Source organism: Aphanomyces invadans (assembly GCF_000520115.1).
Source record: "Aphanomyces invadans strain NJM9701 unplaced genomic scaffold supercont1.1, whole genome shotgun sequence".
Lineage (NCBI taxonomy): Eukaryota > Oomycota > Saprolegniomycetes > Saprolegniales > Verrucalvaceae > Aphanomyces > Aphanomyces invadans.
In genome coordinates, this window is record NW_008580146.1 from 2261128 (window position 1) to 2277146 (window position 16019).

Below are 16019 nucleotides of genomic sequence, written 5' to 3' on the forward strand. Positions count from 1 at the left end.
TATGTTTCGGTTTCTGCCTACAACCACTTGCACGGCGAGGGTTGAACGTGTCCGTATCAACCAAGCCAACACCTCAAGCCAACGATTCGGATGCCCCCAGAAATGTTTGTGCTCACACCACCTATCGATCTTACCAGCCCGAGAATCATCGAGTCGTTTGCCACCTTCGCGTGAACCGCTCGAGTTTCGATGGATGGCGGCTCTTCCAAGATCTCGTGGCGGGAACTCGGGGTCAAACCTTTGTAAAATAATACAAGTATATAGTTCCACAGGCTTTTTCCGCTTGGAGCAACAAATTGAGCAGGGATGGCGGACAAGCGGAAGAATGGCGCTGATGCCACCGTTGTTGCGGAACTGCTATCTTCAGATGACGAAATGAACGAGACAAATCTACGGAAGCGTCTTCGTCTTGCGGCCAAACCACAAGCTAACACTCGGCATGAGAACGAAGTTGTCCCGCCTTCACCTGAGAGCATTTATGGAGACAACGACCCTACCGTGTTGGAGCGGCACTCAAAACCTCCACAATCAGGGATGTTGTCACGACCGCGTCGTTCGGTTCGTGATGCCAAGTTCGCATCGACGATTACTTCAGCGGAACCACGTGCTGCTCCACGGCCAGTGGGCAAAGCACAGCAGGTGCAGCTCAAGCTATTGGACTACGATGCATTTTTGAAACAGCATGGCATCGAGGAGAAAAAATACCCGGCACGACATGGCGGCCGTCGGTCAACTCGAACGAAGATACCCAAACGATCATATTCGAGCGATGACGTCGAAGATAACGAGGACGACGACGACGAAGCGGCCGACACAGGAACATCTTCTGACGAAGAGGAAGACAGACCCAAAGTGGCTAAGGGCTCGAGATCATCTGCACGCAAACCACCAGCAAAGAAACAGGCCACAGCGTCGTTCAAGACTACGCAGCGGCGCTCTGCAAAGGGCAAGCAACAGAGCAGTTCAAACTCGAGCGACACAGACGACTTTGCTGCCGAGGTGGCGTTACGAGGCAAGAAGAAGCCACCGCCCAAGAACAAAACAGGCGGACCCCATGGCAAGGCCAAAGTTAACAAGAAGACGTTGTCGAGCAACGACAGCAACGATTCGAGCAATGATAGCGGGGCGAAGGCGTTCACGAAAACGCGCAAAAAATCAAAGCGCGCCGAGTCCAGCGATGACAGTGACGAGATGTTCCGGAAGTTGCCAGCAGACGACGACGACGACGATGGCGGCGACGACAATTTCATCATCGACAAAGTCTTGGCAAAGGAAACCCACACAGCGGCCGAGTGGGCGAAAAAGTGCCACAACATGCACACACACTATGTGTCCTTGGGATCCATCTTCGTTGACGACGACGAAGACGTAGCTCCATCAGAAGCCCCTGCCAAGGACAGTTCTGCCGACGGTGCGCTCCTCGAAGACGACGCGGACAACCCCGTCGACGACAAAGGAATCGACAAGTTCTTGATCAAGTGGCGCAATCTGTCGTACTTGCATGTGACGTGGGAGACAGAAGCGGCGCTCGTCGAGTACGAGAAGAATGCCAAGGGCAAGATCCAGCGCTTTCTCGACCGATCGGCCAAGCAGCTCTTGATGGAAGAGTCCCAGGGGGATGAGTACTTTAACCCGGAGTTTTGCACGGTGGATCGCATCCTGACGATCCAGCCGACGGACGTGCCGGACGGCAAGGGCGGGTTCCAGATGGAGTACTACGTCAAGTGGAAGGCGCTCCCGTACGACGAATGCACGTGGGAGCAGGAAGTCGACGTCCACGATGACGCGGCCGTGCAGCTTTATTACGACTACAACAAGCCGCCACCGTCGCCGGCCGCGGCCCCGGCCAAGCGCAAAACGGCGCAGTTTCGACCGTACAACAACGAGAACCCGTTGAAATTCAAAACGGACGGTCTCCAACTCCGCGACTACCAAGTCGAAGGCGTGAATTGGATGATCTTCAACTGGTACAACCATCGCAACTCGCTCCTGGCCGATGAAATGGGGCTCGGCAAAACAGTCCAGACCGTAACGTTCATCAATCACTTGGCCACCAAGGAAAACCTCCGCGGCCCGTACTTGATCATCGCGCCGTTGTCGACGCTGTCGCACTGGCAGCGCGAGGTACGCGACAATGCTTGGCGCTCTGCACATGCCACGCCCCCGGAGCCTGTCGAACTCGCTTGCTGGTATGTGGATCGATACACTCATGTTTGTGGTGTCTAGTTTACTGGATGGACAAACTTGAATGCGATCATTTATCACGGGAGCCAGGAAGCACGCAAGATCATCGAGAGTTACGAGTTTTACCGCCCGACGGCGACGTCCCATGGCGCCAAGTCGGCCAAAGACACGCCTCGCTACAGGTTTGACGTCCTTATCACGACGTTTGAAATGTGCACTGCCAACGACTACCTGACGCTGGCGCGAATCCAGTGGCAACTCGCCGTCGTCGACGAAGCGCATCGGTTGAAAAACAAAAAGTCGAAATTGTCGTCGGTCCTCCAAGACCGGTACCAGTACGACAACTTGCTCCTCCTCACGGGCACGCCGCTCCAAAACAACGTCGAGGAGCTGTGGACGTTGCTGCATTTTCTCGACGCCGAGAAATTTCAGTCTGTGACGGCCTTTAGCGAGAGGTTTGGCGATTTAAAAGATTCTGCCCAAGTCGAAAATCTCCACACGGAGCTCAAGCCATTTTTGCTGCGGCGGATGAAAGAAGACGTGGAAAAGTCGTTGGCACCCAAGGAAGAAACGATCATTGAAGTCGAACTGACCGTGTTCCAAAAGCAGTACTACCGCGCCATTTACGAAAAAAACTCGGAGTTTCTTGCGGTGCGTTTGATCCTTACCGAATGATGTCCTTATGCGTGGATCTTGGCTGTGACTAGCGCGGCGGCAAGAAAGCGCACGCGCCAAGCTTGATGAATGTCGTGATGGAGTTGCGCAAGTGCTGCAACCATCCATTTTTGATCCAGGGCGCAGAAGAGCGCGAGATCATGCGGCTGCACAAGGAACAGCCGCGGAATTTGGCGGCAAGTGCCCGCCGGGAAGCCGTGCACAAGCAGCTGAACGAGTTGCTCGTGACGTCGTGTGGGAAACTCGTTTTGCTCGACAAATTACTGCCTCGATTGCGCGAAGGCGGCCACCGCGTTTTAATTTTTTCGCAGTTCAAGATCATGCTCAACATCCTGGAAGACTATCTGCGCATGCGGGGGTATCCGCGCGAGCGCATCGACGGGAGCATCACAGGCAACGACCGTCAAGCCGCGATCGATCGGTACTGCGACCCGCAACGCGACAGCTTTGTCATGCTGCTGAGCACACGCGCCGGTGGCGTCGGGATCAACTTGACGGCCGCCGACACATGCATCATTTACGACAGTGACTGGAACCCTCAAAACGACTTGCAGGCGCAGGCGCGGTGCCATCGCATTGGGCAAGACAAAAGCGTCAAAGTGTATCGGCTCTTGACGTCGAAAACGTATGAACTCCACATGTTTCACCAGGCATCGATGAAGCTCGGGCTGGACCAAGCCGTCTTGGGTGGCATTCGTCAGGTCCACTCGGCCGCCAAAGGGCCGTCCAAGGAAGAGATCGAGAACCTGCTCAAGTACGGCGCGTACGAGATGTTCAAGGAGGACGACGCGGAAGCAGCGAGCAAAAAATTCAACGAAGAATCCGTCGACGAGATCCTGAAGCGCAGTAAAACGGTGATCCACGACCCGAAGAAAGTCGCGGATGCGAGTGCGGCGGCCGCGTTTGGCTCGTCTTTCTCGAAAGCGACCTTTGTGAGCTCGGAAAACCCTGCCGAACAAGTTGCGTTGGACGACCCCGACTTTTGGATCAAAGTGATCGGGCTTACGGGCGTTCAGGAGCCCACTGCCAAGAACAAAACCCCCGAGAAACGCCGGTGCCGGGGACGCAAAACGTACGAAGAAATCGGGAGCGACGACGAGCGTCACGACGCTGATGCCGAGTACAAGTTGGAAGAAGCGTCGGAAAGCTCGTCGAGCGACGACGACGGTGATCCAGACGTCGCCATCGTCAAGACGCTCACGCCCGCGTTTTCGAATGTCCACAGATTCCATCAAAATTTTGTGGTACGTTCGTCTCGGCTCTCAATTTGTGTGGTTGTGATGCCGCGCGGTGGCGTAGACGGCATTGCTGTCGTACGGCTATGGACGGTGGACCAAGATCCGCATGTCCGACCCGATATTAACCAACTTTTCCGTCGTCAAGATCAAAGATTACGCGATGGGATTCCTCGTCCAGATGATCCGCGTTGCGGTGATGGATCCGACGACGATGGCGCCCCCCGCGGACGCGACCGCAGCCGCGGTCCAGCAAAAGAACATCGAAGCCGGTATGACCAAGCTCGCGCTGAAGTACAAATTCGTCGTGTACTGGCTGCACGTGCTGCACCGAGAAGAAACTCCGGCGTCGACGTCGCGCGAGTTGTTTAGCTTGCATAAGATTCCAGTCCAAGAGGAACTCACGCGGTTGAATGTTGTCGCATCCCTTGCCAAGACTGCAACCAAGTATTTACAATTGCTCGAAAGCTTGTTTATCTTGGATCAGTTTATTGCAAAGCGACTGTCGCCGATGCTGGAAGTGATGGCCGTCGTGAACATGCCGTACGAATCTGCTGGTACGACATACCGTTGCAACCGTCCATGACATCAGCGATGCGGTTAGATGTAGCTACTGGCGCGGCGGACGTATCGACCACGGGCGATGGCAATGTGGGCTTGCCAGAAGGGCCACCCCGACCAGATAATGACGCGGACGCGGTCACAGACTCAAAAGATGCTGCAGTCGGCGGAGTAGCAGTGTCCATGACTACTACGTCAACAGATTCAGAAGTCAAGTCTATCACGGCCGCAGAAGAGACTGAAGCTGCCGCTGCCACGACAGCGGATGAAAACAATTTACAAGGAGAAAATGTCGAGACCAACGGTTCTGTCGACGCGACCGCCGAAGTGTTGGCGCAGTCAACGTCGGCCACGTCATCTCTGCCAAAGCAAATGGTCCAGCCCGAAGTCACAGCCAAGTGGACCCACTACCTGGGCGCGCTGTATAAATTGCCAGCCATTCCCGTCGTTGGGTGGTGGAGCAGTCCTCAAGACGACATCCGATTGCTGTATTGTGTCCACCGATACGGATGGCTGCGCGGGTCCAAGTCGCAATTCCAACAAATCCGATCGGACCGACTTTTGTTCCCTCCCACGCATCCTGGTAGCAAGGACGATGCCCCGTGGCCGTCCATTGGCACACTGAACCGACGGCTGAAAGCTATCCTACGATATTGGGCCGAAAAATCGATCTCGTCCGTGTGGTCGTCGCCTGCAATCAAGCAGGCGCCACCCGCCACGACCACGTCGAGTGCTGCGATGCGTGCTGCATATTCCGCGACGGGAACAATCCCGCCATCCGCTCGAACGACGGCGGCGTCGACACCTGGTCCGCCACCAAATCGATCCTCCACAAGTGGGAAAACACCGAGCCAGGTGTATCTGCAGCAAATGTGGGAACGCCGGACCCGTTTCATGGGCCTTGTCATGTCCCATGGCGTTCCTGACGTCCGCCTGTGCTCGAACGCCAAGGAGGAGCACGAGAAGTGGCGGTATTTTCTATTTGATCCAGTCCTGCGCGCCAAACACTTCTCGCCGCAAGAGCTACTCGCCGAAGCGACCAGTCTTGAAGAAGTTTGTCGGAGCTACCTGAAGAACGTAAAACCACTCAAGTCAACAGAACGATCTGTCTTTGGCGCATATCGCCACGACTGGGTGGTCACGGAAGACCAGGCACGGGGAATTCTGTACCGAATCGAGCTGTTTGCGTTGCTGCGGCGCGACGTTTTGATCATGCGCCCCGCCGATCTGTACACGACAATGGTGCATGTCGTCCGCGATGTCCATCAAGTCCTTTCCGTGCCGTCGTGGTGGAAGAGCCCCGAGTGCGACATCCTGCTCATGCAGGTGGGTCATCCAACTTGTTTCGTGGCCGAGGATGTTGAGCTGCATTTTGTGGCCATGTAGGGCGTCGAGTGCTTCGGGTTGGACGACAACGTCAAGGATATGTGGGAATTGGACTTGTTTCGGTCGCTCAACCCGACAGGACTCTTTCCAAGCGTGTCGTGGGTCGACAGCACCGTCATGGCGTGTGCGAGGGGTGTGGTGCGGGCGCGACGGGCAGCTGAGGCGGCGCTGCATGAACAGCATCGTCAGCAACGGGAAGCGGCAGAATTGCACGCAATGGCCGAGCGAGAGGCCAGTCGTGTGCAGGGCGAGCCGAACAACCTGCCGTCGCAAACGGTTGCTGCTCTCTTGGTCAACGAGGCGGACGTAAGGGACCAAGAGATGGCTGCGATGGCGCAGGAAGACCCGCATTGCAGCTCAAAGGCATTTATGTGGTATTTGCTCCAGAAACGAGAAGCGGAACTCAAGGCGCATCGCAACAAGGCCCAGTATCGATATCAACGGGACCTCGTCCAACGGCAAATCGAACAGGAGCGCCAGTTCCGAGAACGCGAACTTGCCCGGCGCGTCGGGTTAGGCCCAAGCACCAGAGTGCCGGAAATCATCGAGATCGATGACAGCGATTAGTGAATCGAATGGTGTGTTGTGCGGTGCTCGATCCAACAAATTCCCTCGAGCACAAGTCGTTCATTCTGAAGTGCATGCGACCACGCGAGTCTCACCCTTTGTGTTGATCGGAGAGCACACGATATCTCACCACGAGCGAAGGACACCGTCTACGAGGTCGAGAATGTGGCGGTCCTCGATAAAGCCAAGGGGACATGGTGTGTGGGCTTGGCGCAGGCACGCCTGCCCAACTTGGTTAGGTTTTGTTCAGTGAGTCGCTTCGTCGCCAGGAAGCATGGCACTGTCCGACGACGGAGCTTTCTCAACTAGAACGGGATGCGCATTGCCCCACACAAAATCGGGTTGCGTCGGTACACTTCAAACGCCGCAGTGGCGACAGGACGTGCTGCTACGGTTCGCAGCACTCCAAATGGACCAGCAAGGTTCCCTCGTTCACTGCAGGGCTGTTGGGTCCATGGACGCTTGATTCAACCATACCGTCCACGAGCTCGACAACGCCACCGGCATGCGCATGAGTGTACGGTGTTGGTGCATGCTGCACCGTAACAACAAGACGACTGTCGCGCCGTGCGCCACGGAATGTGCTGTCACGAAAATGAACGCAGGAGTCCATCAGCCCTGGACTGTGAAAAGCACACCCAGATTGGCTGCATGGACGACTGAGTGCGGAGCTGGCGCATCGAATTGTGCGATCACTTCTTCACGCAAACAAATCGACAAGATCAACCGAATGCGTCGGGCGATTAAATTGATTCGTGCCTCTGGACGTGTTGTAGCTGTCGTTGAAGTGGATTGCCGCGGTGGTGAGGGTGACGGGACGAAGCGATCTTGGAGTTGGCTGGCGGACCAGTGCCAGAGATCACCAGGTTGGAAGGAGCGTCGCAAGGACGTTCAACGCTTTGATGGCGAGCACGCTTCTATGGGCGCACTCAGGACGACGAAGTGTGCAAGGCTGCGTAGAGATAGTCGACGACGTCGACATGCCCGCGAGACATGGATTTGTGCATAGCTTTTGTGCCACACGCTTGCTTTCCGTGCTCCCACAGCCACATGACGAGCTCCAAGTGGTTTTCTTCCGCGGCGGTACACAGCACTTTGCCATCGTCGCACGGTTTATCATGGATAACAAGCCACTTGACAACGTCGATGAATCCCTTGGACGCGGCCCCCGTCATCGCTTCCTCCGTGCACGTTGCTGACACGTGATGCAGCCACTCCAGGACGTCCACATATCCATTTTGTGCCGCAAAGTCCATCGCATCCGTCGTGCATGTCAAGCCGTGCGCGTGGAGGATTTTCAGCACGTCCAAATGGCCATTTCGGGCGGCACCATCCATTGCTTTGAACGTCCCACCTTCTGTCCGGTGAGCCAACAAAAACTGGACGACGTCGGTGTGGCCGTTGGTCGATGCCCAGTCCAGCGCATCCGTCGTTGCGCCGTCTGCGCGGTTCCAGTGCAGCCATTCGACAATCGCCAAGTGGCCCTTGCTGGCACTCCAATCGATTGCCTTTGACGACGCCCCTTCCGTGCGATTCGCATGCAAAAACTGCACAATATCCAAATGGCCCTGGTCTGCGGCGTTGTCCATCGCCTTGTGCGAAGCTCCTTCAGTACGATTTGCGTGCAGGAACTGGATGACGTCTAGGTGACCGCCCGCGGCAGCACCCGACATGGCACTCGTTGTGCAGCCCTCTTGGCGAAGTTCATGTAGGAATTGGACGATCTTCAAGTGACCTCTGGATGCGGCCCAATCCATCGCGTGCGTCGTTGCAGTACTCCGTGGGTGAAGGTACTCTACGATGGGCATGTGGCCGTAGCGGGCGGCAATGTCGATCAGGGCTTCGTCGACTGGAACGAGCCCATGCTCGTCCAGAAACCCAACTAGAGACAGGTCACCCACGAAGATGGCGTGCACCGTCAGACACAGTTGAAATCGTTCAAAGGCCCCGATCGAGCGTTGGATGCGAGTTGTCTTGTAGGATGTAAGCCATGGCTCAAGCAACTCTGCGTTCTTTGTGATGGTGTCTTGGGGGAAAAAGTACCGACTGCGCAAGTTTGGCGGTCGAAGGCTGCGCAATGGCACTAAATCTTCGTAGATTCCGTTCTGGAATGCGCTCACGATGCGCACCACGGCTGGATCGAGCAACACGGCAGCACAAGGTGTCGCCATGGCCACGGATCTGACCTAGAAAAATGACTTATCTAAACATTATTGAAAATAGATGAATTTCTTCATGCGGAACTGTGTTTGGCTGTCCGTGCCGCAAGGAGCTCGCTCCACCATTCCTGAGCTATCCCATGCCCTCAGCCGTCGGCTTTCCAAATGCAGGTTTAGCGAAAGCCCGAGCGGCATCAAGAGGCCTCGTCCTTGTGCCTAGTTCGTTCCCTGCGATGGACAGTTGCATTTGCATGTCACAAACAGGCACCAGGAGAAAGGCACGAGAGGGGCGCCAGTAGACTTCAAACATTTGCACGTGTGCCTCATTCTCGTTGCTCGCCACTCCCCGGATTGTACGTCTCCCCCTCCACGACATATGCTTTCTGTTGTGGAGTTGTGAAGGGGTGAACCGGGCACGTCCGAAAACGATATCGTGTGCGTCCACGTCGCCGCACGGCAGAGAAGACTGTGCACTCGATCGCACTCGTCAATATTTCACGTCGTACAGCTTCCGTCGACGGTTGTCGGGCGTGGCACGGCCGCGCATTACGTTGGCTCGATCGCACCGCCGCATATGAATTTAAATAATCGCCATATCAAATCGCAGGCATATTAAATAAAACTTCATGAATTTTTCCTCGTGTTGCCGGTGTAATGGTGGGGGCGTAATGAGGGTTCTCACAAGCGTAAAGGACAAAAATTGAAATTATTTTACACTTCATCAATGTATTGCATCATCACAGTCGGTACGTTCTGGTTTCAAAAATAGTCTATTTCCATGCGTGTCAAATTCGACGCGAACGTGCCAACGCGGCATAATTCGTTTGCTCTTCTGACCTGACGATGTCACCATGCTCGGCGTTGGTATGTGCGCTTGTGGCGGCCGTGAGCTGCACGGTGCAAGCCCTCGACCCGATCGTGGTCCGCGGCAACTACATGTACAACTCGGTCACTGGGGACCGCTTCGTCATGCGTGGGGTACCGCCACCGCCTCGGTATGGATTGACGTAGTCACGGTGGTGTGGTAGATCACATATGAATACGACGTCAGCAACGACAACTACGAGAAGAACAGCAAGGAAGCGATCGACCGCGCTGTCCAGGACTTCAATGGCACGCTCAACACGCTGCGCATCTACCAGATCAACCCCGAGAAGAACTACTCCATCTTTATGGATCACATGGAAAAGGAGAGCATCTACGTCATGCTGGCAGCGTCTCCGGGTACACAAGACTACTTTGGAAGCTACCAATGGTCCCCAATTGCCAAGGCATCGCCCCCCAACGGCAACACCACTTGCTACCCATCGTACCTGCTCCACTACGGCAAGAGCATTGCCAAAATGTTTGCTCCGTACAACCACACACTTGGATTGATCATGGCCAACGAAGTCATGCAGGCGTCGTTGATCGCCGCGCCGTGCGTCAAGCAGTACGTGGCGGATTTGAAGAACTGGATGCGGTCCAAGCACGACCGGATGCGGCTCCTGCCGCTCGCGTACGCCGCCGCCGACGGTGCGTACGTAGGGGACAAAGGTCAAACGGAAAAGCCCAAGACCCTCGTGGACGCGAACGAGTATGCCACTGTCAAGATCCAAGGGCTTCTCTGCGGGGACACCATGGTGAACGGCCAAATGATGTCCAGCATTGACATTTACCTCGTCAACGAGTACCGGTGGTGCCCTGGCTCCAAGTACGCCGACACGTACGCGCACTTGCAAGCGATGGCGTCGGGAGTTCCGATCGTGATGGGCCTGGGCGAATTCGGATGTGACAAGAACCCGCCACGTGACTTTGCCATGATCCCGTATCTCTTTGGCGACTCCAAGACGTCACAGGGATTTTCAGACGTGTACTCGGGCGGGTTTGTCTACTCCTTCGGCGAAGCCAACCTCGGCAAAGACACGTTTTTCCCCCTCTTCACCGGTACGTCGAGCAAGTGATCGGGCCAATGCTCACCCCGTTGGTGCAGGTGGCGACCACTCGATCACGGGCAAGCCGGGGATGATTGCCACCCCCGCGTACCAAAACCTTGTCAAGCAATTCAAAGCATACCCTCCGTTCAAGGAGTACGCCCATGCGACGTGGAATGCGGACAACATGACCGAACGATGCACGTGGGTCCCGCCGTTGACTGCCAAAACGTCTCCCAGTAACAAGCGCGCGACGACCCAAGGCTGGGTCGTCCCAGAATGTACAGCCGTCACGGTCGTGTCTACGGACGTGTGGACGATGGATTCGCGGGAAGGCGCGCCGTGCTCTGACGACGGGGCGGCGTGCGACGTGGCCGTGCCGAAATCGACCAAGGCGCTGTCGCAGCAAGCCCTTTGTGGAGGTATTTTGGCTGCCGGCAAGAACTGCCGCAAGGACTCGGACTGCGGGGTCTCTGGAACGTGCATCCAAGGATTGTGCGAGTGCAAAGGGTGCTTCACTGGCGCCGGGTGCAAGATCGCCATCAACGACGAATCGATCTGCTCCATGACAACCAAGCCCCCAGTGACCTCGCCGCTTACCAAGGACGGTCCGTCCACTGTCAAGCCTAACTCGGCCACGATTGCCCTCGTGTCTGTCGGTGTACTTGCTATCGCCCTCGTGCTGTAAGGAGAGCAGCTCGGTCGATATGAAACATAGACAGCAAATCTCGTCGTATCCATGGCATGGTTGCCGTTGATTGCAACGCAGCTATTGTCCAATCTGGCCGAGAATCCCAGCTCGCGCTGCAAGATAGCTAGCACGCGCTAGAATGGTGCGAGGAACGCACTTGCCCATGCCAAAGTACCTTCTGGGTAGTGCTTTTCACCGGAGCACAGCTGAGTGACGCAAATACTACAGCAGCGTTGGCCATATATAATTGGGGCGCAGTACTCGCCAAGGCACCGCACCACGTCGGTCAAGCATCCATGGTCGGTAGGTGGTGTGTTGTGCGGGTTAACGTGGGGAAGGACATTCAGGCCCTCCAAGTCACACCCGCGGCCGTCCTACTCGGGGACAGTGGGGTCGCTTTTCCGCTTGTACTTGTCGAAAAAGTCGGATATGGCACTCGCGAGCGACGACGGACTTGACGATGGCGGCGGGATTTCGACGCTCAGACTCTTTCGCGGTCGAAAGAAGCGAAAGCCGTCGTGTGGGCTCGCCCTGCATCGAAAGCGTCGTCAGCCACGACCGGTCTTAGTGCATCGATTGACACAAACGTACGCTGCAATTCGAATCGTCAACCACCGATGCCACTGGTGATAAGGCACATCGTTCGCCATCGCTTCGCGGAACCACGCTTGGATCGTGTGGCGACTCGATCCTTGCAACAACTTGTCATGGGCGCCGTGGTCCAGGATAATGCCGAGCGCAGTCAGCTTGAAGAAGTTTTCGAGGCGGTCGAACGACGCGAGTGCCGTCCGGTCTTCCGTCGACAGCATCGGGGTAGCATAATCGTCCTTGTTTTCGACGCCGGCGTTGTTTTGCGGCAACGACGTACTGTCCCGACCGACGAGCGCCTCCAGCTCGCGTTCAAGGCGGTTGCACTTCACCATCATCGAGTGCATCAAGTTCGACTTGGCCTCGACGTGGTCGCCTTGAGTCTGCAGCTCCAACGTCAGCTCCTAACAACGCATGCAGCCACATGCTTGAGCGTCGAACGATGTGCGCATCCCTTGCACCTCTATCGTGTTTCGAAGGCGATCTTCGTCCGCCAATCTAGTCAACAAAACCAATACCCACGTTAGAAACACCATGTCTTTTCACATGCGTCACGCACCGCTCTTGGAATGCTTCATGGTACATCTCGACCTTGGCCATCGCAGCCGCCAGCCGGCTGTGCAAGGTGGCGTTTTTGGAGGCAAGTGCCTTCCGCACGCTTGCGTCGTTGGCTGCAGCACATTTCATCTGTTGAATGATGTCGAGCATGTCACGTTTCGTCGACTGGAGACGGTGGATCACAGCGTCTTTTTCCACTGCGGTCGCCATGGCGTCCTGCAATGCCACGGTGGCGTCATGGAGGGCGCTGGTCAGACGATCCACTTCGGCTTGAGTGTTCCTACGGGATTCTGTGACGATGATGATGGACATGGGCATATTGATGTCGCCCGGACGAGTTGTAGGATGCAACCTCGACTGAATGAGCTGGTGGGTGTCGGCGCCCTTTGAATGCGAAGGCGCATGATCCCGGTCTTGCTGAAGTCGATCCAAAGCCTCTTCGGTAGTATGGCACCTCCTACCGCCGCGCATCTCTTAAATAAATGTATTTCACGCTGGATATTCTACCGCTTCCATGCATCGCGATCGAGCTGCATGGCGTGCAAGAGCCGTTCCAGAGTCGTGATTTCTCCCTTAAGCTCACTCACCGCCATCTCGTGGGCGATGTGTATCCTAGTAGCACGTCATTATGATGGTGTCATGATCGGGTGTCACCTCTCCATCGACTGTATGAGGTCGCTGTTCTTGGCTACAAGATGCAGGCCATACTTTGCCGCTTGCCGCAGCTCCTGCACACAGCAAGATGAGAGTCGAATCGCGACGCGCGAGTGCGCTACCTGCTCCACTTCGTCGAGCTGCAACCGAAGGTTGTCAATGTCATCGTCGATAAAGTCGCCGTCAGACGCCGGCGCGAAGCTATACCGAGGCGTGAGCGATGTGAACGTGCCGTCCAGCCTACCATGCAGACACATGCATGATGTATGATATCCTACAACCTTCTTCCTTTACCCGACGTAGGTTTTCTCTTCTGTCTGATTGTCCATGCTGTGACCGCGGCGGCGCTCAATGCGTACCCCCAAAACTGCGCCCGATCTCACACAGGACTGCGAGATCCACGACAAAGTCAAGCATGATATCATGGTTGATGTCGTCCGTTCGAAGTTAATATCGATGCATTCATGTACTAGTAGTACTTATTATTAGTAGTTATCGATAATACACTTGTGGTGAGCCATGTCGCAGGGTCGTTTCAGACGTAGTACTACTAGAATGTGTAATAGTTGTAATCTGGCACTTGAAAAGTACTAGTCACGCATGAATTGGTACTACTAATTAATTATATGTATTTGCAAGGATCGATTCTTCGCACTTGGGGAGAAATCGACTGCAGCGACGGCGGCCTACAGAGTCTGTAGCGGTATTAGAAGGCTGATTCTGTGCCCGTTCATGCCATGTGATGACGAGTGGAGGGATGCAGCGACGCGTTGTCACGCAGTATCGTAAGATATCCGTATAAACTTGCATAATTATCCGGTGGATCTAGGTTCTATTTATTAGACTTGATGTTTGCAAGAGGAATTGAATCGAGGGTATTTTATTTGACACGTACTTGGTGTCCATGCATTTTAACCGTTCGAATGCGGCAACATTTTTGATCCATTCGTCCTACGAAAATGCCGCCAAAGAAGAAGGAAGAAGTAGGTTGATGTGATGCCTCGACGCGATGCGCCCAATGCCGAGTGCTAATGAATAAACGTGGTTTGTTCTGTAGGCCCCCAAGGTGTACCTCGGCCGTCCCACGAACAACGTGAAGATTGGTATCGTTGGCTTGCCTAACGTTGGCAAGTCCACGTTCTTCAACACGGTGTCCAAGCTGAACATTCCCGCGGAAAACTTTCCTTTTTGCACGATTGAGCCAAACCAGGCCATGATCCCAGTACCCGATCAGCGCTTCACGTGGTTGTGCGAAAAGTACAAGCCCGCGTCGGAAGTCCCGCCTGTCCTTGCGATCACGGATATCGCCGGGTTGGTCAAGGGTGCCGCCGAAGGCGCCGGTCTCGGTAATGCCTTTTTGTCGCACATTCAAGCTGTTGATGCAATCTACCACATGGTTCGCGCTTTCGACTCGAAGGACGTGACTCACGTCGAAGGCAACGTCGACCCCGTGCGCGACATGGAAATCATCTTGCACGAGCTCCGCCTTAAGGATATTGACCGCGTGAGCAAGCAAGCCGAAGGCATGCGCAAAAATGTCGAACGCGGTCTCGGTGGCAAGGAGAAGAAGATGGAGTACGAAGCGTTATTGAAGGCATTGGAGTGGCTCCAATCCGGGAAGGACATCTCGTTCGGCCAGTGGAGTGCTTTTGAAGTGGACATCTTGAATACGTTGCAGCTCTTGACTGCCAAGCCTGTCGTGTTCCTTGTGAACGTAAGCAAGAAAGACTACCTCCGCAAGGGCAACAAGTACCTCCCTGCTATCGCCGAATTTGTCGCGGCGCGTGGCGGTAACGAGACGGTCTTGCCCATCTCGTGCGAATTTGAAATGGAAATGGTTGACTTGGACATTTCCGGCCAAGGCGATGCCTACCGCGAGGCGAACCCGACGCACAAGAGCGTGCTGAACCGAGTCATCCGTCTCGGGTATCACGCGCTTGGACTCATTCACTTTTTCACGGCCGGTAAAGACGAAGTCCGTGGGTGGACGTTGCGTAAGGGACGCAAGGCGCCTCAGGCTGCCGGTGTTATCCATTCGGATTTCGAAAAGGGATTCATCATGGCGGAAGTCCAGTCCTTTGCCGACCTCAAAGAATGTACGACTGCGATCTGTGCTGACGGAGAAGTTGAGTTTTCGTGCTTCTTGTAGATGGATCGGAAGAAGCGGTGAAGAAGGCGGGCAAGTTGAAGCAACAGGGCAAGAACTACGAAGTATGTTGGCCAAATCCATTGGGCACGCGCCAGCATCGTTTATGGAGATTGACTCGTCCTCGTGGTTGCGTAGATCGAAGACGGCGACATCATTTTCTTCAAGTTCAACAACTAAGCAACAGCTCTCGAGTTGCTCTCGAACGCATCTCTCCATTTTATTTTGTTGCAAGCAATGTCCCGTTGAAATATTATTCCAATATTCGGCGAATTCGCTTGGTTCTTATTCGTGTCAATGTGATTTTACACGTTTTTTGAAAGTTTGGCTGCTCATGTGCTAGCCGACAGAATGCATACTCAGATAAAAATTGGTATGTCAATACATAGTAGCATATATTTAATCATACTTGCTACAGTATTTCAAGAAGATGTAGGCTGTCTACATTATCCAAAACATAGTACTACTAGTAATTATAACGCAAGCCAAAATATTACTAGTAGGATTTGAAGTGTACGGTGAATATACAAAAGTGTCCCTTAATTGATTACTACGTAGTATATCCAAAAACAATCCTATTTTCGGAATTTTCAATGAACGATATTCGTTGTATTACAGTAACAGACTACTAGTATTCGGGCTACAAAACAAGTCAACGAAGCTTAACGTGAGCAGAAAACCTGCGTTAAACGCAGAATAACT

General features: G+C 54.6%; 5 protein-coding genes across 7 annotated transcripts; 3 read left to right on the forward strand and 2 right to left on the reverse strand.

Annotated features, from left to right (window-relative positions):
• Nucleotides 1-281: 281 nt before the first annotated feature.
• On the forward strand, nt 282-6705 carry H310_00686 (hypothetical protein). Its single transcript, XM_008863554.1, has 6 exons — nt 282-2124; nt 2227-2835; nt 2892-4103; nt 4159-4651; nt 4699-5981; nt 6042-6705. The coding sequence occupies exons 1-6, from the start codon at nt 307-309 to the stop codon at nt 6606-6608; spliced, it is 5982 nt and encodes a 1993-aa protein (XP_008861776.1). The 5' UTR covers nt 282-306; the 3' UTR covers nt 6609-6705.
• Nucleotides 6706-7305: 600 nt separating this feature from the next.
• H310_00687 (hypothetical protein) lies at nt 7306-8794 on the reverse strand. Its single transcript, XM_008863555.1, has one exon. It carries the CDS (start codon nt 8777-8779, stop codon nt 7538-7540), a length of 1242 nt encoding a protein of 413 aa, XP_008861777.1. The 5' UTR covers nt 8780-8794; the 3' UTR covers nt 7306-7537.
• A 763-nt stretch (nt 8795-9557) lies between these two features.
• On the forward strand, nt 9558-11416 carry H310_00688 (hypothetical protein). The gene is made up of 3 exons (XM_008863556.1): nt 9558-9745; nt 9796-10693; nt 10740-11416. The coding sequence occupies exons 1-3, from the start codon at nt 9611-9613 to the stop codon at nt 11366-11368; spliced, it is 1662 nt and encodes a 553-aa protein (XP_008861778.1). The 5' UTR covers nt 9558-9610; the 3' UTR covers nt 11369-11416.
• Nucleotides 11417-11556: 140 nt separating this feature from the next.
• On the reverse strand, nt 11557-13548 carry H310_00689. Of its 2 annotated transcripts, none has more exons than XM_008863558.1 (9): nt 13466-13548; nt 13294-13372; nt 13172-13245; nt 13025-13129; nt 12870-12974; nt 12519-12797; nt 12421-12457; nt 11963-12363; nt 11557-11902 (listed from the first exon to the last, which is right to left on the reverse strand). In XM_008863558.1, exons 1-9 carry the CDS (start codon nt 13498-13500, stop codon nt 11746-11748), a joined length of 1272 nt encoding a protein of 423 aa, XP_008861780.1. In that variant the 5' UTR covers nt 13501-13548; the 3' UTR covers nt 11557-11745. The 2 variants fall into 2 exon arrangements, with proteins under 2 accessions (XP_008861780.1, XP_008861779.1); XM_008863557.1 differs by having other exon boundaries at nt 13294-13411.
• Nucleotides 13549-14041: 493 nt separating this feature from the next.
• Nucleotides 14042-15609, forward strand: H310_00690. Of its 2 annotated transcripts, XM_008863559.1 has the most exons (4): nt 14042-14154; nt 14229-15267; nt 15321-15382; nt 15456-15609. In XM_008863559.1, exons 1-4 carry the CDS (start codon nt 14131-14133, stop codon nt 15495-15497), a joined length of 1167 nt encoding a protein of 388 aa, XP_008861781.1. In that variant the 5' UTR covers nt 14042-14130; the 3' UTR covers nt 15498-15609. The 2 variants fall into 2 exon arrangements, with proteins under 2 accessions (XP_008861781.1, XP_008861782.1); XM_008863560.1 differs by having other exon boundaries at nt 14229-15382.
• Nucleotides 15610-16019: the final 410 nt, after the last annotated feature.